The sequence below is a fragment of the Leuresthes tenuis genome, unplaced genomic scaffold (assembly GCF_036924035.1).
Source record: "Leuresthes tenuis unplaced genomic scaffold, fLeuTen1.0.hap1 SCAF_8, whole genome shotgun sequence".
Classification (NCBI taxonomy): Eukaryota; Metazoa; Chordata; class Actinopteri; order Atheriniformes; family Atherinopsidae; genus Leuresthes; species Leuresthes tenuis.
Genome location: NW_027325362.1, coordinates 24,093,524 through 24,120,978, shown reverse-complemented (window position 1 = coordinate 24,120,978; position 27,455 = coordinate 24,093,524). Strand labels below are relative to the sequence as shown.

At 39.4% G+C, this 27,455-nt stretch overlaps 1 protein-coding gene across 1 annotated transcript in view; it reads left to right on the top strand.

Moving 5' to 3' along the window:
• The window catches only part of b3gat2 (beta-1,3-glucuronyltransferase 2 (glucuronosyltransferase S)), an 81,974-nt gene that overhangs the window by 35,494 nt on the left and 19,025 nt on the right, over nucleotides 1-27,455 (top strand). Inside the window, exons 2-3 of the mRNA XM_072391487.1 lie at nucleotides 5,118-5,262; nucleotides 24,331-24,479. Of these exons, the coding sequence (XP_072247588.1) occupies nucleotides 5,118-5,262; nucleotides 24,331-24,479 (294 nt within the window). The remainder of the gene's footprint in view (nucleotides 1-5,117; nucleotides 5,263-24,330; nucleotides 24,480-27,455) is intronic.

The window sequence follows — 27,455 nt, the reverse complement described above, 5'->3', positions numbered from 1 at the left end:
AGTCTGTTCCCAATAATTCTGTTACTGAATGTATGAATCGTGCGTTGAACCAGGCCACCCCCACAAAGCATTTGCGCATCGCATACGATCTGTACATTGATGGAATGAAAATGTTTCCTGTTGATATACAAATTCATCATGTGATGGGCTTTTATAGCACTATGTGTGCAGTCGATAGCTCCGATTACGTTAGGAAAACCTGCTCTCGCTTCAAATTGCGCTTCAATGTTGGCCTGTTCAACTGCATTGTGGGAATTTGATATACCTCCTGAGATGCAGATAATTCCGTCTCACTCAGCTGGCATGACTCGGCTCAGGGTCGACTGGCACAGTCCCAATCGGTTGCTTAAACCCCAGCGTGCACATCACTTGTGGCACAAGCAGCGCACTGCTCCTCCCTGTGTTGCGCTCCAACGCCGGCCGCAGCTCTGCGCACAGTTCCAGGAGGATTGCCCTCAAAACGGCTGATGAGCCAGTTGTCATCATGTGCCAGCAAATCCTCTCAGTCTCTTAAAACACGCTATTTTCTAATTGCACTTCTTCTAATATCGCTAAAGCTGCCATTGTTTTTAAAGGTATGCACTGCAACACTTTGCGCATGCTTTTATATCTTGCAGACACGTGTGTTAATTGTTCGTGTGTCTCAGATGTGCACATCACTCAGTCTGAGGACAAATTGTGTTCACATTTATTTATTATAACAGTTTCCCAACATCACCTGTAAGTGTCGCCAAAGAAACAACAGCTGTAGAAAAGTGCGTACGACAGCCCTGCAATTTGCGTGAGGCACCGCACATTTCCACGGTCATTTCGCTCTTGATACATCTGATCGTTGACGTGAAAAAGTGTGTACGCCACTTTTTTGTGCGTACGTACCCTTTGTACATGAGGCCCCTGGGACTGAGGAATACAGTCAGTGTCTACTCGCTTCTTTTCCTTATTTTCTTTTCATCTTTTCACAAAAAAAGATGAGCTGACATCTTTTAAAAAGTGACCCGAGGAAGAGGGTGATGCAGACAACAGAAACAGAGGAACGAAGGCAAAGGGTTTTAGAATCACATGAGAACATGAGGGCCCCAATATTAATTGACAAAGGGCTTCAAAGCTGTTGTTGCTCAGAGGCCCGAGCAGGAGAGTGATGTGATAGTGTGAACCAGCAGAGACAGAAAAATGAGGAGATAAGGAGAAGAGGAGAGTGAAGGAAAGGAGAAGATGCATGCTGCTGTTCCAGAGATAGAAGTGAGGTCAGACACTAACGAAATGTTCAATTTATCCACTTCCTTTCATTCTGTTGAGTACAGAGATAAAGTCACGGCAAATCATGTTGGAAGATGAATAAGTTACAGTTATCATCTCTGACAGTGTTATATAAATAACTGGCAATTTCCTGTTCTTTATCTCTGCAGCAACACAGCAGTGATTCAGCCTAATTCCAGTCCCCAAAAGCTAGTTCAAGTTTGCTGCCACTGAAACATTTCCTCTGCTCCGTCTTGTAATTTCAAGTTTTAATTTGCCTGTAGTGACAGACAAAGTATTCAGGGACTGCAGTACTGCACAAATAATCTTTTACAAGAAAAATATATGCTGTGAGAGTGTAAGAGCAAGTCAGCATTATTCAGAAAACGTGATTAAAGCATTGTGACAAAATAACCCCAAATGCTTTTATTTTATTAAACTGACAACATTATATCAGACATTTAATGACATACATAAGTATTTTACTCTTTTACATGACATTTACGCCATTACATAAAAAGCTGAAAATTTGTGATGATTTTGTTTCATCGATTATTTGGTCTGTAAAATTTCAGAAAATGGTACCTGAATTCAAGGTGATTAATTGACAATCAGTGCGGTTACATAAGTGCCATCGGATCGGATTAATGGCTAAATTTCAATAAGAAATTCATGTAGTCACCTTAATCTGACAAAAAAAAATCGGATCGGATTGGGTTACTCACGATCGAATTAAGACCCCGAGATAACTCGATCCAAACGTGCATGTAGACGGCAGAAGCACGTGGTGCATTCTGCGCACGCTCGAGATTATTTCCCCACGATCGTCACTCAGAAGTCGAAGGAGACGATATTACTGTTGTTGTTACCACCGTCGGAAAGAAATAAAAAAAGTGATGGAGAATGCGATGTTGTGCATCGCGTTTGTGCCATAACCAGCTCATCACAAACTAAATGTAGAGGGACGTAGCTTCATCTTGCTCTTCGTTCGCCATCTTTCTCGAATACCTGAGTTTGTTGTTGTTGTTGTTGGTGGTGAAGAGGTCAACCAGAAGTGGCTCTATTAGCGATAGTTGAAATGGGATCAGCACCACCTATGGTACCAGGATATGACATGCTGTGTGCCAGTGATTCGATTCATTCACCGCCATATATCCAAGGATAGTTACCCTTGCTCAGGAGCATAACTCAACTATAGCTATAATCGACTTAATCTCATCATGTAAACCCACTTGTTTGCTTTGACAGTTTGCTTTGTCCAAATCTTTTAATGACACAATGTTACTCAATAAAGCAGGAAATCACATTTAAACAGGTGGAATTATGAAATTCTTGAATTTTAGCATGGGAAAATATTAACATGCATATATGAAGTCACTGATGACTATTGATGAAATTGTTGTTTTAACGTCACAAGTTACCAAAGCTCTCTGACATTTCGCTGGTCCTGAGTCTGGTCCTTTGGCTTCGCCCCCAGAACCAGCCTCTTGTTGTGTTGTGTGGCCCCACTTAAAGTCCGGTTTCAACCTGGTCCGGGGTGGTTGTATGTTAGCTGCAGTAACATTAAAGTATACACTTTATAGCCTATTCTGGCTACACATATTCACCTCATATTTTTTTTTTATTTTAGAGCAGTATTTGAAAAATGTTACTAGCTATGTTCCGCCACAACAATTTGTGAATTAGTTACCACAGAAAAAGCTAAAAGGTTGCATGACGTTTTGGGGCTTTGGTTCTTTTTAAAAAAAACCTTGGATGGGATCAGGGGACTTTAGATTATTATTTTTTTTTTAATCTTTTCATGCATGAGTTTCTTCTGGTTATCCCTGCTTCTACCCATAGTTCAATAATATGCATGTTGGGTGCATTGGGGGTGGTTGTTTGTTTCCATTTGATATGCTCAGTGTCTTCCCCAACTTTTGGCCATGATGATGATGAAGGAAATATTGGAAATGAAATAATGAATGAAAATTCCTCATCATGATCATGATCTCTCATCTCTCATGATCTTACTGCTTAACTTTCAAATAAATTCAAATTTATTTGTGCTAACCACCACACGGTGCACCGTCGCCTCACAGCGAGAGGGTTCGTGGTTCGAATTCCTTTCTGTGGGGCCTTTCTTCAGAGTTTGCATGTTCTCCCCGTGTATGCATGGATTCTCTCCGGGTACTCCGGCTTCCTCCCACTGTCCAAAAACATGCATGTTAGGTTAATTGGTTAGGTTAACTCCTTAGGAGTGAACATTCATTTTACACAACATACATTTTGATTTATTGCAGGAAGAGAATATGTTATTGTGTTGAAAAGTAGCCTTGTAAGCCTTGTAAGGGGAGTTTACCTAAAAAAGAAGTTTACCTATAAATTTGAAAACGCCTATGATCTTAAGCCCTGTTTATGCTGCAGCAAATAAACAGCATGTAATCCTGCATCTAATAGCTCCATAGTAGTTGTGCAGATCTGTGTCTGTCTGTATTAGTTTTGTTCCTCTTTCTTTCATTGAACTATTATTTTAAGTTAAATATACAGTAGATATATTCACATATCCTTATATGAACACAAAAATGTAGTTAATACTAGAAAATACATATAAAGGAATAAGAAGTAGAAGAAATTTTGTTTCTGATTCCACAAAATGTTTTACAGAGTAATCAGTAGTGACCTACAGTGTGAGTGTTTTGTGGCTGACACACAACTCCGTTGACAGTTTTGCATTTGATATTGAACTCTGGCAAGGCTCAGTAGATATTTTCTTTCAGGCAGACATCTATTAATTAGGCCATCAATTACAGATTGACAATTCACCCACATCAGTAATGCCATAACCTTTCCCTCACCTGATTAGACAAACACCACACAAAACTATCACTGGTATTTGCAGGTCAGAAATGCCACATTTCCCATATTCTTCAATAAATATCTAATTGAGATAAACTTTTAAAGAGTTTTAAGAGAATTTAGATTTTTCCACTGGTCATGACACACACACAGCTGTTTTTTTCATATCAGCCTCCTCTGATATGATTGCTTGGAAGTTTGCACAGTGCTTAAAATCCTCCACATATACTGTGTTATATATAAAGTTGGTTCTCCGTGGCTTTAAAAGCTAGAACTCAGTGTGATGTTTGACTGCAGTAATGCAGTGCCGCTAACTGATTTGGTTTTGTTTTGTTGCTTTGTCATGAGCGACTGGCTGGAGGCTGCATGAGTGAGCGATGAGGGGCAGTGTCAGAACGATCGGGCTTCAGGGCTGGGAAATATAGTAACACACAGACACACATATACTTGCATTAACGCACAAAGATACAGATGTGTCTTTCTTCAACACAAAAACTCACAATCCTTTTATCTCGCTCTCTTTCCCCGTATCATTTCCAGTTGCACTGCTTCCGGCTGTGTGCAAATTCAGTCACTGTGCAAATGGATGCCAGCTCTGTGCTGTAAGTTTAATTTAGTCTTATATTCAGTTGGCAATAGAGACTCTCCATTCTGCTCTCACCCATATTTAAGGATGGAAATTAAAGATGTTGAATCATTCGTGGTAAGAGACACACAAGCAATTCATTTCAAAGGCAATATCACAAACCTGGTCTCTGACTCTCTTGGGCCTTTGCTGCCCCCTCAGGTTGGATTTCACCTGAAGGCTCGGCCATCCTGTCTAGCCTTGCTCAAGCTATTTTGTGATTTACAGTGAAATTAAATGGGAATAATAAAAATGTTTTTTTTTTTTACACCAACGATTTTTAAGGGGATTTGTCTTTTGCTGATTTTAACTAACTAACTAAAGACCAGGCATATTCTATTTGGAAACCATACATTCAGTAAAGATGGATGTGTACAACATGTTAGAACTAATCCCTTTTCCTTCTTCCTCTTCGCAGATGCGAAGCACTCAAGGCGTCTCTGTTTGGCCAGTGGGATTTGTGGGTGGCCGAACATATGAGCGACCCCTGGTGTCTGGGGGTAAAGTTGTGGGCTGGTACACCGGCTGGAGACCAGACCGACCCTTCGCCACCGATATGGCAGGTAAGAGGGTGTTTGCAGATTTTCTTAAAAATCCTTCTTTAAGAAAAATCAAAATGATGAAGACACTGACAATAGCTAAAGCTTTGACCTCTGATTGAACCGAATATTTGTGCTAAACCTTGTCATGAGCTTCACTCGCAGATTTATGTGGTTCTTGCTGATTTAAGCTGATTTCATATTTGATAATCCTCTCAGTAAGATACTACAGAACCTGTGAGCCCGATCAAGAGGCAGAAGGGCCTCATATGAGCGTTTCCACATCAGGGAAGATGTCTTTCTTAAGTCTTTTTTTTAAGAAGCCAAAAAGTCCAACTGAAGGTGGAGCTTGAACCGAGTCCATTCCTACTTGAGACTTAAATCAAATGTCTTACTTATCTTGCCAAGACATGAAGTTCTTATCTAAAATTCTTGAATCCACAAAAACAAAACAAAAAGACAGTTGAATTGCATTTGCTATGTTATAATGCACTGGACTGAATTGGAACTAGTTAGGGTTATGGAGATTTGAAGTTCTCAGAGCTTCTTTGAAACATTTTGTTTTTATTGATCTGTTTATCTACTACAGAACAGCAAAAGCCATTTAAAGTGTTTTGGTCTGTTGGCTTCAATTAGGGCAGAGTGTGCCTGCACAGATCCCGCAGTTCTTCTGTTGAGCTTCTGTTTTTACATAGATTAATTTGCCATGAAATGAAATCCGAACTTAATGTTCTGACCGTTGCACCTCCACTGATGAGCCGCTGTGCTTCTTTGATTTTTTGTTTATGGCTATGAGTCCTGTTGAATAGATCGGTGCTGTGAGCTGACTGACTGAATGTACTCAAAGTTCGAGTAGGGTGAGACTCAAAGGCTGTCCTGCATTCTTAAAGTGTTCAGTACATGCAGTGTTTAACTGTGACTTCCGTTTACTCAGTACAGAATTTCAAGATGCTTGCAGGATCTGTCAGCTTTTCAATTCAAAACATTATTTGCATCTGTTTTGCATTCTTTTCTTTTTGATGTAGTTGATGATACTATAAGAATGATTGTTCATCTGCTTTTGTCTCTTCTTAGTTTATCCCTTGATTGCTTCCCTGTTGTTTACATGCAACATTGCAAACTCACTGCCACCTGAAGCAACCCCAAACACCAGCTTGAACCTAACCAAATGAAAAATGGTCACCGATAGAGATGAATATATGAATAAATGTCAGACAGCTCAGCTCTCTGCAGTCCCGTTAATGTCACAGAAAAAAATCTATGACAAAAAAAACAGCGGGTTGAAAAATGTATGGTGAAAATGCTGGAGGCTGCTGGAGGCCAAATCAGAGCTCTAAAAGAGTCAACATTGGTTAGGCCTGTCAAAATCTACAGTATAATCTTGTAATCACAATTATTTGAGATAATCGTGACTGTGGCTGCTTTATCATCATCATAATCATAATATATCATAATCATCTTCATTAACCTGTTTGAAGCAGGGTGACTCTGACAAAAATGTCATGTATTTAAACTTGTTTTAATTTAAACTCCTTTTAATAGAAATGACTGAGAAACAGAATTCATATCATTTTGATGATGTCATCTGATTTATTATCAGCAAATAATGTCATGTAAGAGTTGAATAAATTACTGAATTTTTCAAGGTTTGTAGTATAAAAGTTCCATAATAGTGAACAGATTAAATCAGTTGCCTACATGCCTACAAAAATTTCACAATCACAACATCTCTACAGTACATTATTATGTGACCACTAACACAAAACTCTAATGTGGCTTCAAGTCTGCTGGGTGCAGAGTGGATGTAGACAACCATTTGCTAACATGTTAGTAGCATCAGTGTTACCAACTGATAACTGATCAAATTGGTGTTTACAGAGTTCCCCAAGGAGGCGCAAAATCAAAATAGATATACTGAAGTTGTAGAATAAAATTTTCACATTGTGCAGTCTGAATTTATAGCTCAAAGTATTCAACATCATTACCAGGGCTATAAATGTATATATATATATATATATATATAAATACATCAATAAAATAGAGATGAATACAGGATGTATATGAGAGGCTGTAGTAAATTACATTTTACATCAGTTTAACCAGTATATTGCACACAGTAAGCAGTTTTCTAAAAGATTTCTTGAATACACCATTAGTGTCCTAAATTTAACCAAATCTGCACTGAAAGAAATGCTTAAATCGTTTTTGTACCAGTTTTTAGCATTTTCAAGGGAACCGATAAACGGGATAAATCTGAGTCATGCTGGGTATAGATGACTGTGTCAGTAGGCAAAGCTGTTAACAATAAAACATTTCTATTTCTTCACGTTCTTTTGTATCTGTATCAGCTATCAATATATATATATATATATATATATATATATATATATATATGTTTTTGCCACTAAATGAGAAAATTATATAAAGCCACATAGTTACAATTAGTTACATTAAAATTTCTCAAAGTATGATAAAAAAAGAAAGAAATACTCAGGCTGTTAACATCTTCTTAAATTTCTTCAAGATTCCCATAAAGTTCCGACCAGTCTTGAAAATAGAACATATTTACAAAAGACCTCGAAGGCTTCAGCATACGCCCAGCGTATATTTTGATGAAGCCTTGATGAAGTTTTCTTCTCTTTGCTTCTCTCAGATTCTACATGTCGCTCTGCACCTTGACAATGACAAGCTAATACAGTTTTTAACGTTATCTCATGAAAAAAAAATTCTTAATTAGTATTTTGGTGCAATCAGCATACAACACTTAGCCGTGGTGTAATCGACTCTTCAATTGTGCTCAAACCAACAAAATGCTGACAGTGCATAGATTTCACCCCAGTCTGCTTCCCCTGTTTTTTTTAAATTGTGCTCACCTGCCAAATCAGCTTAATTTAACAGATAAATGAGGAAACCTGCCACAGGTCTACATTTGAGTGACGGTATAATTCTATAAAGACTATGAATTTGAATTATTTTTTTTTAAGTAGGATATCATTATTTGCCATATATATATATATAATATATTTCCTATCTTTCCAACCACCTGTAACTCAGCTATCTATCTGTTTTTCATTCATGTCTGACAGAATGACAGTTGACTAAGCTGCTGACCTGTTTAATAAAGCTATGAACACATGAAAGGAGAGGTGTGCTTTTGAACACAATTACTGTAAATCAATAGGAAAATAGAATATAGCATACATTTTGGTGATTTTACATCTTTATCTAAGACTCATGATGTAAGCTGTTGGAAAAACACTTATGGCAAAGACAAGTAACCTATTTAGCTCTTTTTTCCTTTTTGCTGTTTCATTTATTGGTCCCACTGATAACCTCATTTTGCTAAAGAACACTTCATTCAGTTTTCTATTTTCTCTACACTGATGATAAAGGAAGCGAAGCCAAATCACAGTAAGGTGTGACCAGCCCTCATGTCAGAGGGAATCAATCAAACTCAACCATATTTCAGTGCAGCAATATGATTGTGTGAGTGAGTGAGTTTTCAGATGCAAACACTGAATTCCAAATGTAGCTTATTATCGTCGTAATGAAGGGAGAGGATCAAACTGACACCCTCATCAATCTGTGCGCATCCTCATATCTCCCGTGTAAAAATCCAATCCGCCCCCACACTCCCTCTGACCTGGGAGAAAATAATTCATCACACTGACCATATAAGAACACCCTGTCAGTCACCACTCATTACTCCACTTCGCCCACACACTGTCTGTTTTCAGGCATGTGGTGGAAGATGGCTTTTGTTTGAAAATATTATTGAATGCAGAGAGAAGGGATGCTGCAGCAGAGCTGGATACAACTGATGATTTCACACGTGTCCCAAACACGTCAACACACAACACACTCACGCACATGCACAGGTCTGCCCTTGAGATTGGTTTTAATTAAACCATGATAACAGAAGAGAGCCTACTTTTTCTTTTTGTCCCCCACCTTTTTATTGCTCCACCACAGCCAGGATCTTATCCCTCCATCTTCCTTTAAACCCTAATCTCACACACAAACACACGCACACACACACGCGCGTGCGCACTGTAATTATTGCCTTTCTTTAACACTGCTCCATACAATTACACTGTCAATTTGAAACGCAAAGATTTACTGCCGGGGCTTTATTAGGAAGCTTTTTTTCATTTTTTTTTTCAATCTTTTTTTTATTTTTGCTTTAAACTCTGCAAAGACAACAATGGCTGCACAGAACAAACAGCCCAAACTTATTTGTTCTTAAATTATTATTCATTGGATTTGCAATGGGCTGTCTGCAGAGCGCTCAGTAAGTGCCAGTGCGTGTCTGAATAGTATTGTGTTGTACAGCGCTGTATTGTTAGCAGAACACTAAAGCCTCCCATCAGCCCCCACACGGCTCCTCTGTCTCATTTAGCCACACACAATGGAGCCTGGACAATGATGGTGTGAATACTATTCACCTCGGTGTGTATGCGTGCATGTGATTATGCACATGTTCACCCCACACACACACACACACACACACAAAAACATGCACACACACGTGCACATTATTAGAGAGACACTAACACACACCTGGCAGCACTTGAATTGTGATGAGTGAACACACTTGTATGTTCCAGGATGGTCACATACGCATGCATTTATACAACAGCAGCTACAAAGGAGTGGATAAGTGAATACCAAAAATACAACCTGCGTGCAGGCACAAACAACACAACACAGAGGCGGTTGTACCTTTGTTGAAGTGGCGCTTGTGTCTTGGGAGTGCGCTTTGAGATTGGAACATGAAAGTGTTTAACCTCCAGAAACCCCAGTGTTTATATCCTTCTCCTGGGATGGTGAGACGACAAGAACAGACAGTACGACACACAGCTGAAGACCTCTGTCCTGTTCTGATTCACTGTAGTAAGTGTTGAACTTAAGAGGAAATAAAATAAAATGAATTAGTAAAATGTGTGACACACTAATAGAATATCAATTAGGCACAGAAAGAATTCACTCGAACATCTGAGCGTCCGTGGCTGAGGTTGCAGAGTAATCGTCTACAGCTGAAAAGTTTGATCCTTAACCCCTCCAAGTGTTGAAATGTCCTTGGTCAGACACTGAGGCATAGTGAGGAACACTGAACCCTGCTATGCCTCAAATATGCTAATCAGTATTAATTTTAAAGAAAAAAGTGCTGCATATAGCATGTATGTACTGTAAACACATGTCTATACAGTTTAATTCGAAGATTTAACATATCAGGACGTAATGAAAAAAAATCATCTCGTCATTACTTAAAATGATGTAATTACAACATACGCTCTATGGTTCAAAAGCTTGTACAACCAGTTCTAGAAATAATAACTTGAAGCAGTCATTTTCTGCATGCCATATCAGTCTCAGACATCGTGTAGTGGAATTTTGGCCCACAGTCTGTTGAAGATATGTAATTTGTTCAATATCATTGTCTGATTTCATGATCCGACTTCATCCAAACTGTTTTTGTCAGACAGATGGCCTCATATTTGACTCTAGAATACTTTGATATACAGAAGAGTTCATAGCTGAGTCAATGACTGCAAGGTGCCCAGGTCCAGTGGCTGCAAACAAGGCCAAATCATCACCCCTTCACAACTGTGCTTGACAGTTTGTATGAGGTGTTTGCACTGATATGCTGTGTTTGTTTTTTTTCCAAACATGGTGCTGTGCATTATGGCCAAACCTCTCCACTTTGGTCTCGACTATCCAAAAGACACTGTCCCAAAAGTCCAGTGGTTTGTTCAGATTCATATCTGTAAATCTAAGCAATGCTGCCATGTTCTTGACAAGAGCTTTTTTCCTGGTAACACTTCCAAACTAGTACTATTTTTCCAGCCCGTTTATAATTCGGCTGTCATTAACATTAAACAAACTGACTAAGGCTGTTAAGTCTAAGATGCTCTTGGGGTTTTTGCTTTGCTTTTTTCTGACCTTGAGGCAAACCTGTTGAGACATCCACTCCTGGGATGATTAGCAACTGAAATTAATGTTTTTAACTCCTTTATACATCCTTCAAATAAGGATGAAATTGCTTAGAAATAGCCTTCCTAGATTGATAGGCATCCACAAGTGCATCTCTAAGATCATTGCTGATGTGGGCCTGGAGCTTATTCCAGGTGATAGTGGGCAGAGGCAACAGGAACTGTCCATTACGGGGCCAACACAGACACAAACAACCAATCATGCTCAAACTCTCTCCTAAAGTTCATTTAGGACCACCATTTAACCTACAATGCATGTTTTTGGTCTGTGGGAGAATTTGTTGAATTCTAAGACCTGGTAAAGGCCAGATGATTTGTTTACATCCTGAAACGTAAAACCTCAGATCTGAAAGAGTATTTGTGTGATTGTGGGTGATTGAGAAACACACCAGGTGCAGACCACGTGTTAGATATCACAACTCCTTGGGTACATTTGTATTATTCATTGTGGTCACTATTTATCGTCAAAGCAAAATGAGTGTGTTGGTGCAGGGACTTCATCCAGACAGTAGGGTCGTGGTGTGGTATGGATGATGACCAGATCTGCACTCTTTTCTAACATATAGCCTCAGGGTCTGAAACTTGAAGCCAGTGTGGAAGTGCTGTCTTTTTTTCCTGAGTGACATTGTGTGTTTTCAGCTGCTTCTGATAAGGAGATTGCATGTGTGATAACACAGCTGCACCCACCGTCTTGTTTCAGAGCTCTCTGCTGTTTTTGTGTGGTTGTGACTTGTGTTTCTAATTGAAAATCAACTAATTTTCAGAAAGGTGCTGGTGTTGTCACTTCAGCAACTTCTCAGGGATCCAATCTGCTAAGTCTGCTATTCATCCCCTTGGTAACTGAAAATAGCCGAGAAGCGCTTATGTTCATGTCTATCTTGAACTGTGGTAGTATGATATAACAGAAACAATTACAAGAAAGACAAAAAAAAGTCCCTTCTGTTGTTAGTGATTTTTTCAAAATCACATAATGTGTTGTCAGCTTCTTGTCAACTGTGCCAACTCTCACATGAGAGGCGTTGCTTTTTTGATGAAATGTGCTTACAAGGCACTTGGGAGCTCTTCATCTCAGTGCTTTGCCAGCGCTTTTCTGTTGGAGAAAAATGCAATGTGGACACACACCCTTGAAATGAGATTTGTTTTAAAAATGAGCAGAGCACTGCGAAAAGAATTCCAACTGTGAAGAACTCTATTAGAAAATGCTCCTACCATTTCTTGGATTTCTTATCTTAGCGAACATTTTCTTATTTAGTCTGTGGCCTTGTGATATACAAGTTACCATCATATAGGGGGGCATAGATCTGCCCGTTGTTTGTGTCGTCCAACAAAAACTAAAATCTCGGCTTTGAAATGATAATCCACAAAACAGAGGGAGGCATCACTAGTGGGTAAATTCCTTTTTTACATACAGTCTCACATATGAATAAATGTGATATCTTCTTTCGGGTTCTGTGTGAAGTCAAGGAAAATTATTTCACATTTCATTGTGTGTGACACAAATTCAAATACAGATTTGGCTTTATTTATCCATCCTCAGTCTCCCGGTCCTCACTTGGTAAGAAGCATTCTTGCATGATGCTACCACTGCTTCTCTTCATCACGGGGGCGGTCTTTCGAGGTAATGAGCAGGGTTTAGTTTATGAAGTGATTGGAGCTCAGCCCTGTCCCACAGGGTTTGAAAGGTTCAAAAATAGTCTTCCTCGTGGAAGGTTCTCCTATCTCTGTGGAAGGATTGATGCTTTGTTATATAAATGGGTTGGGTTCTTGGTCACCTCCCTGACCAAAGCACTTACAGCCCAGGAGAGCTGACAGAGGACAGTTTGGGCAGATGGCCAACCCTAGAGAGGGCCTTGTGGTTTCAGCTCTCTTCAGTTTCACAGCTATTGAGGCCACTGTGCTCTTACTGATATTTACAGCTTCAGAAATGGTTCTACAAATTTTACTCTACTCTCATCACAGTTTTATCTATAGAGTCTCTATAAACTGTTCCACAAGATGGTAAATGGTCTTGTACAGCACTTTTCTAGTCGAACTGACCACTCAAAGCGCTTCACTACATGCCATATTCACCCCACTCACACACATTCATACAGCACGTCTTACGACACTTAACTACGTGCTTTTTTTCTAATCATTCATACACACATTCATACCCCAGTGATACACTGGGAGGCAACGTGGGGTTCAGTGTCTTGCCCAAGGACGCTTCGACATGTAGCCCGGGGAAGCCAGAGTCGAACCACCGACCTTCCGATTGGTGGGCGACTGCTCTTCCTCCTGAGTTACAGCCAGAAGATGGGTTCAAATTATGCTCTGAACATATATTATGATAGAAATCCATTAATTTTTTTTATCCGTCAATCCGTCGGTCGGGTAGTGGGTGGGCTGGAGCCATATATTATGATAGAAATCCATCCATTTTCTATACCGACAGTCCGTTAATCGGGTAGCGGGTGGGCTGGAGCCTATCCCAGCAGTCATCGGGTGAAAGGCGGGGTACACCCTGGACAGGTCTCCAGTCCAACACTGCATCTATCTATTTTAAAAAAAGTTTAGAACACATAAAGTGAAGAGGACTTAAATACTACTTCTTAATTGTATAATGTGTGGAGCATGTGTAATGTAATGATCAGTGTTGCACTATTGTGATACAAAATTACAAGCAATTCATCAAAGTTCAGTCATTGCGAGGTATTAAATATTAATCTTCTGGTCAGAGCTGCAGATTTTTCCCCCCAAATATGCAGAATTCAAAAGTCATCATACTGTGCAATATACTTAGCTCTTAGATATTACATTTTTAAGAGAAAAAGAAGCTATTCAAAATCACAGGCCTTTTATCTTCTCCCATTTTTTTGACTTTGGACATTTTCTTGCATAAATAATGTTGAGATAAAAAGGCCTGCCTGCTGCCATTTTCACAGATATCATGTCTCTCGCTCTTGCTCACTTTGCTCCTTTGCTTTGGTTTTGCTTAAACATATAACTTTTGGTTAATTGTTTTTTTAATAAACCCCTGACTTTTCTGAACTCTCGTGCTCAGTCTCCATTTTATCTTGCATCCCAATAAGCTGCACCCAAACACTCACAAACTGAACATATGAGTGCAGTGTCCTTATTGTTGCTCGTAGCTTTCTGAGGGGATATTTTGGAAGCAATAAAACTTTAATTTGGGAAAAGAAAAGAAAAAAACAGTGGATAGATTAAATGTGTCATTTAAGTAATTACATCAGAACAAACGAACACTATCTCAAATCAGTGACTTAAGAATGGATTAATAATAACCAGGAATTTACAAACATCTTCCACTGGGGGAAACTGGGCTTCACTATGGCAAAAGGTTTCCTGGACTCTGACTCTGTTACTCAGCTGTCCTTTTTGCTGCTTACTGTTTCAAGCTTTTTGTCTGTTGTTGATGCCAGGGGCTTGTTGCCATGGTGTTTTTCATGCTGCACATCCCCACGGTCACCTGTCAATCACATAGATTGTTGGCTCTTGACACCTTTCTCCTTGGATTTCCAGTTGCTCTCATCTCTATTCAAAACTAATACAAAGCTTTTCCATCTAACGTACATCATTCTATGTTTGTTGAAGATTTCCCTGAAGTGGATCTTAATGGAATCACTGTTGTGTTATATGAAATGGTGACAAAGGGCTACATAAACAGTTCATTCATGTTTTGCTTATGACTTTAGTGTCACAGTATTGTGGCTGCTGAATGTGCTTATGTTTATAAGTTAATAGTTGAATAGTCTTTGCCCCAGAGAGCATTTCATATCAGCCTCTGAATTGAAAATGAATCACAGAGTGATGTGAGAAGGAACATGAGCAGGAGCTGGGACAGAAGAGAAAGAGGAAAAAGAAACTGGCTGCTGGCTCGCATGCAAATCTAGACGACAACAGATTGATCATGTGGTCCTCTAAGGCTACCAAAGCTTCAGGTTACACAACAACAATAAGATAAATCATTAAAGCACTTGAGGCTGTATCAGACCTTATGTGTTCATTTTGTTATTTAAAATTTGTATTAATTCTTCTGTTAACCTGTTTATCAGGTTCATGCTCTATTTGATATTTCATATATATGTTTGACAGGCATTATAACAGAAAACTGCAGCAAAGTGTAAGTTTGTGTGTGTGCGTGGGTGAGAGTGGGTGTGTGTCATCCATCTCATTTTCTCTATCTTCTGCAGCTCATTACAATGAAATTTGCTTAGCGTGCAATACCTGTCACGACACTTACTACTGCATTATATTATGATGTAAACTGCTGGAGTTTACTCAGGATCTTTCTTTGCTGTTGCTCCCCATCTCTCTGGATTTAATATGTTCTGTCCTAATCTTTGCTTTTTAAAGTAATCAGGTGGCTGACTAAGCAGCTTTATTTTTAAAGGCTTTAGTGTTGAGTGTAAACAGCATTACATTGCTGTTTTTCAAAAGCAAAGACACGTGACATTTTGTTTGATAGCTGTATAATGTAGATGCTGCCGTCAATCCAGATGTTTTCCAGTAAAGGCCTTGCATATTTCAGCAATACAATGTTAATCCTCATTCTGCTTCTACTGCAACAGCATGGCTTTGCAGTAGAAGAGTCTGAAAGAGTGCTGAAATGGCCTGCCTGCGGTCTGGACTTTTCAACAATTGATAACATCTGGCCATCATGAAAAGCAAAAAACAACAAAGAAGACTAGACCAGGACTATTGATCAAATAGAATCCTCTCACAAAGGTCCAGCAACTTGTCTTCTCAATTCACAGATATTTATCAACTGTTGTTAAAATGAGATGTTATGGTACACAGTGGTAAACATGGCCCCATCCAAACTTTTTTTAGGTGTGCTACCACTAATTTAAGATAAGATTTAAGATTTTCATGAAATAGTTGTGTGTGTCACTTGACTCATTTTGCTATGTTTTTGGTGTCCTTTTTGGTTGATGAGATTTGCTCATAAACTTTGTCTCATAAAAGAGACAAAAAGACTGAAGACGCTGGAAATGTAGACCAAGATGCTAAAGATCAGAGAGGTGAGAAGGGGAGCGTGGAGCAAAGTTTGTGGTGTTTCTGTTCAATTTTCAGTACTAACAGAGAGACTCCAGCTTCTGCTGTTCACGGTAAACATGATGTAGCGAGACTTCAGAGGACACTTTCACAGGGACGGTTTAATTCAAATCTGAAATGATCATTTGTGATGCCATTTTGGTTAAATTTTTTGCTGATGTGATTGAACTTTGACTTCTGATTTTCAAGGTTTTAGTGGCTGAAAACAGCGTTTTCAATGGAGAACCCACGATTGTGGGTTCCATGGCAAACAATGAGTTTCAGACAACCTTAGAATGAAGGAATGAATGAAGGAATGTGATTTGTTTAAATACATGTTATTGGCCACCCACTACCAATCAGGATTCATTCTATAAGTGTCTATAAGCTGTTGTTTATGCTTACCAGACAAAAATAAATAGTTTTTAGCCCAAAGCAGAATCTGATAAGGAATTGGTAGTCCCAGGGAAAATCATAGACATATGTTGTGACAAAATTAAACACCCATGAGCTCAAGCTGACAAAGGTATCAAACAGAAAAGAGAAGTGGTGAGATGTCAACTAAAGCTGTCTTTGCTCTACATGAAAACTGTGAAGACTTGCTTTACTTCTTTTGTTGTCTTTCAAATGCAAATTTAGATCAAATGAAGCAATGTGTGACCCTGAATCTGAGGCTTTCATGTTTATCGGTAAAAGTAGCAACATTAAAACGGTAATTGTCGTGCTAGGCCGTCATTAAGAGAATGGAGAGTATATTTTTCCTTATTGTGGCGTTAACATACATACAAAGTCTCCATTTATTTCTTTGAGACAAGGCTGGTCAAACCAGTGAGTAACACTCAGTGCACTAATGCTGTTATTTTACATTTGCAATAGCTTTGCAGAGGAACATTTACTACTGGGCAACTCCAGTAGCAACACTGGTCACGTTCACGGGTTCCTAAATTAGGTAAGCATGATAAAATACATTTTCCTGATGTTAATTAGAATATTATGGATCCATGTAAAATTGATGTGCAGGCAAAGACTTCTCCACAAACAGCGTAATGCATTTGGCAGATTGGCTTTACTTGCAGTAGATTCCTTGTCATGTAGGTCAGTTGGTGTGGGTCAGGAGTAAAGTGGGACGAAGTTAGTTTCGAGTCTGGACAACAGCCTCGTGGGCAAACATGGCTCAGATAAGCAGTGATCTCCATTTCACAGCAGCTGGCTGCAGGTTAGGAGATGCTTATCCAGTAATTGCTCTCATATCTAGCCGCTCTACCTGAGCTGCATTTATCTCTATGATAAGCCTGCAGTGTTGCACACAGAGCAGTAATAACCCTAAACCAGCATAACCTGATCATTTGTAAGGGGTTACATGATTTTCTATGTGTAGATTTGAGTACATATAAGTTAGAACCTTCGGAGTGGGAATTTGCTTGAAACATCTGAGTAATAATTCTAAGTGTTAAGGCTTTGCTACACTAAAATGTCCCCCAAAGGAAGAAGATTGCAAAGTTAAGATACAATGTTATCAGTAGTTGTGTCAGAATGTATTTTTTCTGCATGCGTGCAACCATGAATATATGTTTGTGATGGCTACTGGCCTAAAATCCAGGACATTTAAGCCTGCCGGGAGATAAAAAGCTAAATCCATTTGCATGTCTGCACTTAAATTTTTCGTGTGACCCACACTGACAGTTACTTCACTCAGACAACTGCTGTCCTTTCGGCCAGACATGTGATGCTACTTCAGGACAGCTGAAGCCAGACAAATGTTGTTCAGCAGAAGCAAGGGGCAAAGGATTGTGGATTAGTGGGGGGGAATTCCCACACTAATGCACTGAATGCCACGGCATGCTACCCACTGGCACTTTGCATGAATAAATATTTAGTAATTATGCAGATGCATTGACGATAGAAGCAATTTCTGCAAATAGACTCCTGTCAGACTCTGAGCCAGAAATTTCAGCATCCCTCTGAGAAATAGTTGCTCTGCATGAAAAATAACTGCACCTAGACTTTCATTTTACTGTTGTGATGGAGCATTTAAGGACCTTTTCAATATTTTATCTCTTTTGTTATGAATTACATTTGCATCATATTTCGCCATAGTGTTTAGATTTTTCACTGTTTTTTCCCTTTTACCCCAGCACCCACTTAGTATCCATTACTGAGACAGTCGGATTTTTTCTTATCAACTTAAATTACACTCGAGAGGTGGTGAAAGCATCAGTCACTGTGGAAAGACTCTGGCTTGTGTTATTAGGTGTGAATGTGATACTGCTTCTCTTCCACATTTAAAGGAATTATTCATATTTTAGAATATAGAAAACTCATTAATATTCTCGATGAGAGATTAGATTTCCACCAACTGAATTTCTGCAATAAAACTGCAATAAGTGATTTTTTGTGTGTGTGTAAAACATTGATATGCTAGAGCTTGATAGTTTTATACACCGATCAGTCAAAAGATTAAAACCACTGACATGTACAGTGAGTAACACTCCTAATCTTGTTACAGTGCAGTGATTGCTAGGAAACCTGACATTCACATGGCTGTTACTTTGACACTTGCCACTAGAGACGTGTCCATCTGTGTTGAGGTTTTGAAGAAATATAAGCGCCAGCAAAACACAATGGATCCACCCTCATATTGTGTCAGTTTAGAACCTTATGGTGCGAACTTATTGTTCATAGCTAGCTGCCTTTTTGCTATGGAGCCAGCTAGAAAGAGGAGATTTTATCCTGTCTGGGAGCATTTTCAGCTCTCTTAACCTGCTGATAATCCTAATAAGGCAGGCACATAATAAAAATTGTGTGAAACAGAATAGAAATACTTAATTCATCTCATAGGGAAGTTATTGTAGCATAGCTACAAGAACACAAAATGAATAGCATATATATTAGATATGATAAATAAAATCATAGAAATTACTATTACTGTTATGGTGAACGACAAGCCACGTTGTTATTTCAATTACCACCTGCTTTACATTTATTATCCACTTGATGGCGCAGTCAAGCAATTGAAGCGCCAAGAAGCTTCGGCCCATTTTTGAATTACTGGGATGGAAAGCTTCGGTGTAGAGGGCTGCATTGGGATTGGGTCCCGCGGGGCTCAAATCTGTCTGAACTTTGCTGCGGGCGTGGGCGGCTAAAATAAAACACTGCGGGATCGGGAGTGTTGCCATTGCAGTGTTGCCAGGTCACGTGTACGATAATTTTTGTATTTGTATGATCATTTTGCCCTGTGTACAATGTACGATCAATGATCTCAAAAAAGGCCACATATATGATAATTTGACCATTCTGTGAATGTGTGGTTTTAATCGGTTGTAATCAGCGTGTCGCAACGGTCTGTCGGATTTTTTTGTGAACCCTGAAGGCATTTCCAATTACATGTGAGAAGTTTCAAGCCAAATCATGCTTTTCTATGTGAGCCACAAGTGACGTGCATGCGTTTGCCTCAGAAGTTCCTAACAGATGGCCTTCAGGCCTCATGATTTGGCTCATTAGTTCCCACTCGTCATTGTTTATGGAGGACATTTAGCCTAACGCAACTGTGGGGTTGCTGATGCAAAGCCGTGAGTGCCTGTTAGACGTTATTCAACACTAGAGTGACTACAGCGCATCAATAGACTTGTTATTTTGGTTATGACAGGTGTACGATAATTTCCCTCACAATACGATCATTTTGTGTCTCTGGTACAATAATACTACATTTTCCACCTGGCAACACTGTCGGGATGTATCCTAGGGACAGGATGTCAATAAATTATGTGAAAAGGAAGCTCAAAGAAGGGCTTTACAGCACAAAGACAAAGCAAGGCAAGTCTGACATTTGGAGAAGTTTCTCAATTGTCCATGAATCTCTTTATTAATAGCCAATAAAATGACGTGTTTTCTCCTGCGGGACGGGAGAAGACACAAAATCAATGCATTTCTATTATTGTGCGGGCATAAATTCTCAAAGTTTTGCGGGAGCGGGCGGGAGTGTAACACACGTTGCGGGTGTGGACGGTAATGGTCAGAAATTTAGCAGGAGCGGGATGAAGAAAACAGTACCACGCAGGGCTCTACTTCAGTGCTTCATGAGGCTTCATCTCGTCATCACTACTTGCCACCTACCTAAATCGTTTGCAGACCAGTTACCCATCAACACTCCTCCCCCAATCCCCAAAACACACACACTCTCTCTTCACCACCATCCCATATAACATCAGGATTCCCCTACAGCAGCGGCCCTGTCCAAGCCAGACAGCAGTGGGCCCAACAAAAACTGCTGAGGAAGGGTTCAAAGAGCACAGCAAAGAGCCTGAGGTATTCAGCTAGCATCCAAACTCCACAGATACCAATCCAATGGCACAGTGGGAGGCAAGCCCAATCTTCTGAGACACTTCTCCACAACCCTCTGGTGCCTGACATCCCTGACCACCAGATGCTCTGTCTGTTCATTCTGAAAAAGTCTTTCTTTTCTTTCAAAGGTATTTTTATTATACAAAGTACCAATGCAATGTACAACACTGAGAGCAGCAGAATTTTCACATTTTAGTTCCCTTCCAAAACATTAAACAGACAGCAATAAAGCATTGGCATTTTTTCTAAGTCCATACAGGACATTATGTCTTTAATCCATTGTGAATGCGAGGGGGGCAAAGGGTCTTTCCATCTAAGTAAAATAACTAGCCTGGCGAATAGTAATGAAAAATTTAACACCCTAAGTTTGGAATTTGTCAGGTCAAGATTGGGGACCACTACAAAAATGACCAGTTACAAAAATGTATTAATGAAGGACAGGACCAATACATATGAAGCAAAGTACCAGGAGCGCTACCACACTTTCCACAAGTAGGATCTACCTCTGGATATATGTGCGCCAACTTAATCCTGGACCAGGGAACCCGGTGAACTATCTTAAATTGAATGAGTGCATGTTGCGCACCCATTGATATAGAATGAACTTGAACCAGAATAGAATCCCACAGTTCATCTTTAATCTTATCATTGAGGTCTTGTTCCCATTTGGACTTTATTGCATCAACGGAAGGGCATTGTAATTTTGAAATTAAATTGTAAAGAACTGATATTATGACCCTAGAGGTTGGTTTGACCATTAAAAACCCATCAACAGGGTTGTCTGGAGGTTTTTAATGCTGTCATATAATGTCTGATCTGTAGGAAACGAAAAAATTGGACAGAGGCAACATCAAATTTGTTAGACAATTGAGAAAAAATTGCAAATTGACAATCTACATATAAATCCGTAAACCATTTTATGCCTTTTCTGTGCCAGATGTGAAATGTCGTTCACTGATGGAACAAAAAGGTGATTTTCAGCAATTGGGCTATGAAGTGAGTAAGACTGGAGGCCAAAATTTTTCCTGAACTGAGACCAAATTTTAAGAGATTGGTGGACCACCTTATTATAGCTAGGTGAAGACAGTACAAGAGGAAGTGGTGATCCTAAAATTGCAGGTAGTGAAACCGTCCTGTTTGAACAAGACTCCATGGTGACCCAAACAGGAGAAGACGGTTCCAGGTGGAAATGTCTCCAATACAACATGCACCTAATATTTGCATCCCAGTCGTAGTATTGAAAATTTGGAAGGGCTAAACCTCCCATTGGTTTGGGTCTTTGAAGAAGAGCTTTCCTCAATTTGGGGTGGTTACCATTCCAAATAAATGAAGTAATTACGGAATCTAAAAATTTAAAAAAGGATTTGGGAAACAGAATGGGGAGGCATTGAAACAAATATAGAAATTTAGGAAGTAGCATCATCTTTACAGAATTAATCCTGCCAATTACAGATAAAAATATTGGAGACCATCTTGACAGCTTTTGCTTCCACTGTTCCAGTAGAGAAGAAAATTACTATTAAATAGGAAATTAAATTGTCTCATGACACAAATCCTAAGGTATTTGAAGTGATCGTTGACCACCTTGAAAGGAATATTTACCAGATCCTGATCTTGAGCCCTCTCATTAATCATAAACAGTTCACTCTTATTCAGATTAATTTTATATCCTGAAAGTCTACTAAAACCGTTCAGTATACTAAGTACTGCGGGTAAGGAGGTGAGCGGGTTGGAAAGAAATAAAAGCAGGTCGTCGGCATAGAGTGAGACTCTGTGCTCGATGCCACCCCTCCAAATACCTTGCATGTCCCTGCCGCCACAGAGTGCAATTGCTAGTGGCTCTATTACAAGGGTGAACAGCAAAGGGCTTAAAGGACAGCCTTGCCTCGTTCCACGATGCAGCCTAAAGTACTCAGAATATTGACGGTTAGTTAAAACTGAAGCCGTGTTACTGGAATAAAGAAGTTTAATCCAGGAACAAAATAAAGAGCCAAAACCAAACTTTTCTAAAGTAAAAAACAAATAATTCCACTCAACCCTATCAAATGCTTTTTCAGCATCCATAGTAATAAGACATTCAGGTGTATTGTGGTTAGGTGTGTAAATAATATTAAAGAGTCGCCACATGTTGAAGAAAGAATGACAGTTTTTGATGAAGCCAGTTTGGTCAGGGGAAATTATAAAAGGAAGACATTTTTTCCAGTCTGAGCGCCAGTAACTTAGACAACATTTTAACATCTGTATTTAACAAAGATATAGGCCTATAAGAAGCACAGTCAGTCGGGTCCTTGTCTTTCCTAAGCAATACAGAAATGCAGGCCTGGTAGCATGATGGAGGGAGAGCCCCAGAGTCGAACAATTCTGTGAAAACCTGGCACAGAAATGGGGCCAGATTGGGGCCAGATTGAGATTTTTTTGTAAAAGTCTACAGAGAACCCATCGGGACCTGGAGACTTCCCTGATTGCATGGATGATATTGCCGCCTGAATTTCCTCTTTCGTTACAGGACCTTCAAGAGTTTGTAAAACTTCTAAAGAAAGTGAGGGCATTATCATGGAATTAAAGAAGTCCTGCAGATTCTTTGAATTTACTGTCAATTATGAAAAAGTCTTTGAGCAAAAATGTGAAGAAAAGCCAGACAAATCCAACCGTTTTGCACAGGGGTGGATTAATCGTGCTTTTGGTTTGTGTTGAAGCCACTGGTAGATGGAGGAATGGGTTTCCACCAAATTTTGAAAGCAAACATGACATTTTTTGTGGAAAAAAAGAATAAGAAGCAAAATAGGAAGGTTTCTGATACAGCCATCCATTTTTTTATACCCGCTTAATCCAATTTAGGGTTGCAAGTGGGGCTGGAGCCTATCCAAGCTATTATCGGGCGAGAGGCAGGGTACACCGTGGACAGGTCGCCACAGTGCAATGATGATAAACATAAATCAGAAATTCACAGTACTTTGAGAGATCCAAGCTGAAGGTTTGGCCATGGCCCTCTCAGTGCCTCAATCTAAACGTCATAATAACTCAATGATAAAAACAGTAGTATATGCAAATATATTACTGAACTAAAAGCCAGTTGCAAGAAGAATGGATGAAAACCTGCCAAACAAGAACTAAATGCCTCTTTACTGGACAAAAAAAGGTGTTTACATGCAGGGTTTCCCAAGCCTTTGTTTCAGACACTTTTACATGTTTTGCTATTTTGAAGATTTAAGAAATGGATAAAGTCAGTCAGTCTTCAGCTCCATCTCTGAGCACTTTGTTCTCACAGTGAAGGGTCAACAAGGTGGAGGCAAAAATAAGTAAAAGAGATTCAGCGCATGCTACCTCCAGACCTCTGGCCTGAAGGTCAGCCAACACATCTGATGTGTGAATGATGTGTTCTGCACACACACTGAGTAGCACAAGGTTAAGTTAAGCAGCAGAAGGGGGCTAGCTTTAGCATTTCCATTTAATTTGTTTCCTTTTTTTCTCTAACACTAATCTCACAATCTCAATAAAGTTCAACCTTCAAAGTTTTTCCTCTAATGTACAATTATCACAGGAGGATGGCAAACCCCTGTGGTGAATGAATTTCATTAGTCTTATCAACGTCACTGGAATCACTAATTAACTGTCATTTTATGCTGTGATTATATCAGACTCATAATGTCTTTTAATCCACAGTGGCTAATGTCCCCGCCCTTTCTGTCTGTGTCCTCCTTCCTCATCCTCCTCACCACAGGTTTTGCAGTGAATCTCCAGGTGATCCTGGCGAACCCACGGGCACAGTTTAAACGGCGGGGCTCGCAGCCAGGGATGCAGGAGTCTGACTTCCTCAATCAGATCACCAAGGTGACCGAGTTGGAGCCCAAGGCTAACAACTGCACACGAGTGAGTGAACTCTCTCACTGTAATAACATACTTAAACGACTTCTGATGATGTAACAGCGTTTTCAAGAGCCTTCATTTCTGGTAACAATTGTATGGCAACCCTGTGGATATTAATTGTCTAATGCACAGGATGAAAGCCCTCATATCCAAATGTAAACATTCAAAAAAGGTTTAATTTCTCTGTCTCCTGCTCATCTGACAGAACAGAGGCATCCTTATGTTAATCAGTCCAGCTGTTAAACATGCAGCTCTCACTTTGCTCACACCATACACCAGTATGTGACTTGAAGATATTTTTATGCTTCAGTCCTTTGGTTGTTCTATGCTCTAAGGACTACCAGGTTTTAGAATGTCTCCTGATCCTGTGTGTGCCAGCCTTTGTATGCACACAGTGTAAGAGTCCGTAACTTAATCAGGTACGATTTACACTCTGCTTCAATCAGCAAAATGTATTCTTTACAGTGCTCTGGTGTCCATTCAGGGTAAATGTCACAGATGTCACAAATCTTGACTCATTCACTTTATTAACAGAATTGTAGCATATTTTTGCCTATACACAGAGATTTAGAACGTTTTATTTATTTTATGAAGTTATAAAGGATCAAAAACAGTTTTTACCAGATTATTTGTGCAGTGCAGCATAAAGAAGCAGAAGATGGGAAGATTTGCAACTGAGGACACTTTAAAAAGATTAGCAATACAAAAGTGTGTCCACTACGCTATGCTATCTCGCCTGTCCCAGATGTAAGATGACAAATGTGAAAGAATCATTGGAATAACTTTAAACGTGGCTATAAACAGTAATCCCACATCAGACAGTGAGAGAGGCTCAAAGACCACTGCTCTAATGGTCTTGCAGCCAAAGCTAGCTGTGAACACTTTTCTGAGAGTGTCAGTAGTTCAGGTTCCTGCATCAACTGGCCAGCCAATAGGAGATGAACATGGAATAGCCTGTTGATCAAAGTGACACTGGCACCACTGTGTAAGATTTGACAATCTTTTGAATTAACTTTTGAATAAACACTTTGAATAAACACTCAATAGCTCTTGAGTGTTGTGTGTCTTTAGCAGATATGAAACTGCAGCCATTATAATGGCCACCATCACAGCAGTAACTAACCATGGGGCATCTTACCCCAATATTGACAGCATGACTTATGCTTTGAGCTGGTAGCAAAGTCTAAACATAGACCCACACAGCCTGGACTGGATAAAACTGGAACCATAGTGCTATCAATTCTTGTTGTGTGCTTACACAGCTTAGATTGATGCAGCTCATCACTTATCCTCTTGACAACCATCAGAGTTGTCCACCTTTAAGGACTTTTTATGAGAGATGGATCCTGTTTGGTTTTTACCATTAAAAGAAAACATGAGCCACACATGAGATGTTCACTGATGTTCCAAATATGTTCCAAGCCTGCAAGAATAAATTCATTTTGTTCTTTTGACATAAGCGTTTTGTGCCATGTTCATTGTTGTCATTGTTGACGTTTTTTTCACATCACTGACATTATCGCACATAGATCTTTAGATCTATGTGTAGCATCATATATAACTATTAATCTTACTCACACTTGTCAGACATGATCAATGTCTGAAACCCAGCCAGGTGCTATAAACTGTGCCATTTAGACCAAATAGATCATCAACTGCTTAACGCACCTCCATAAAATCAGATTTAGGGTTTTTTGATTTTAAGAGGAACAACTCTGAACATTAGTGACCCAATATTCTTTTTCCCTTCACTAACCTTCCAAGTCATAACAGCTGTTATTGAAAGACAGTTGAATGCACTTGATTGTTTCTTTAATCCTCTGGTAAAATTTCATAATACACAAGAATTGAAAGTGCAATCAAATTTGCTGAGCCGATTGATTTTTCCAGTGTCTGGTGTGGGTGGCTACATTATAAAGTCAAAGTCAAATTTGTTTGTATAGCACATTTCATGTACAAAACAATTCAAAGTGCCTTAGATAAAATAAAAGCATTGCAGCAGGGATCAGAAAAAGTATTCGAATATGTAAAAGAATATAAATAGAAAGAAATAAAAACAATCAAAATGAATTCAAATTAATTGAAACAAGCAACAGTCTAGATAAATTAAAAGATACTGTGCAGATTTCATACATAGACATGAGAAAAGAAATGATTTTTAACCTGGATTTAAAAATGTCTACATTTGGTGACAGTTTAATCTCCCACTGGCAGTTTGTTCCACTTGTTTGCAGCCTAACAGGTAAATGCTGCTTCTCTGTGTTTAGTCTGGACTCTGGACTGGACCAGCTGACCTGAGTCCTTGGATCTAAGAGCTCTGCTGGGTTTTTATTCTCTGAACATATGTGTTCAGATCTCTTAGTCCTGGTTAAAACTCTAGCAGCAGTGTTCTGGATGAGTTGCAGTTGTTTAATGCTCTTTTTGGGAAGTCCAGTTAAAAGACCATTACAGTAATCGAGTCTACTGGAGATGAATGCATGGATGAGTTTCTCCTGGTTTTTTTGAGAGAGAAAACCTTTAATTCTGTTGTTATTTCTGAGTTGCTAAAAATCTGCCTTGGTGGCAGCTTTGATGTGGCTGCTGAAAGTGAGATCTGAGTCTATCAACACTCATAGGTTTTGAACTTGGTCAGTTATTGTAAGGGCTCGAGTCTCAAGATATTTTCCAATGCTGACCCTCTTCTCTTTGCTACCAAACAGAATGATCTCAGTTTTGTCGTCATTTAATTGTAGAAAATTCTCTCTCATCCAGGAGTTTATTTCCTCCAGACACTGACACAGTATGTGTGCTGGGCTGCGGTCGTCTGGTGACAGAGACACATAAAGTTGTGTATCGGCTGTATAACTGTGACAATTGATGTTAAAGTTCTGCAATATCTGACCCAAAGGGAGCATATACAGAAACCTCAAGAAAACCTGTTTTGATATGTTTATATTTAGTGACTTCACAGTAGGATGTATAGTGTCACTTATGGTTGCT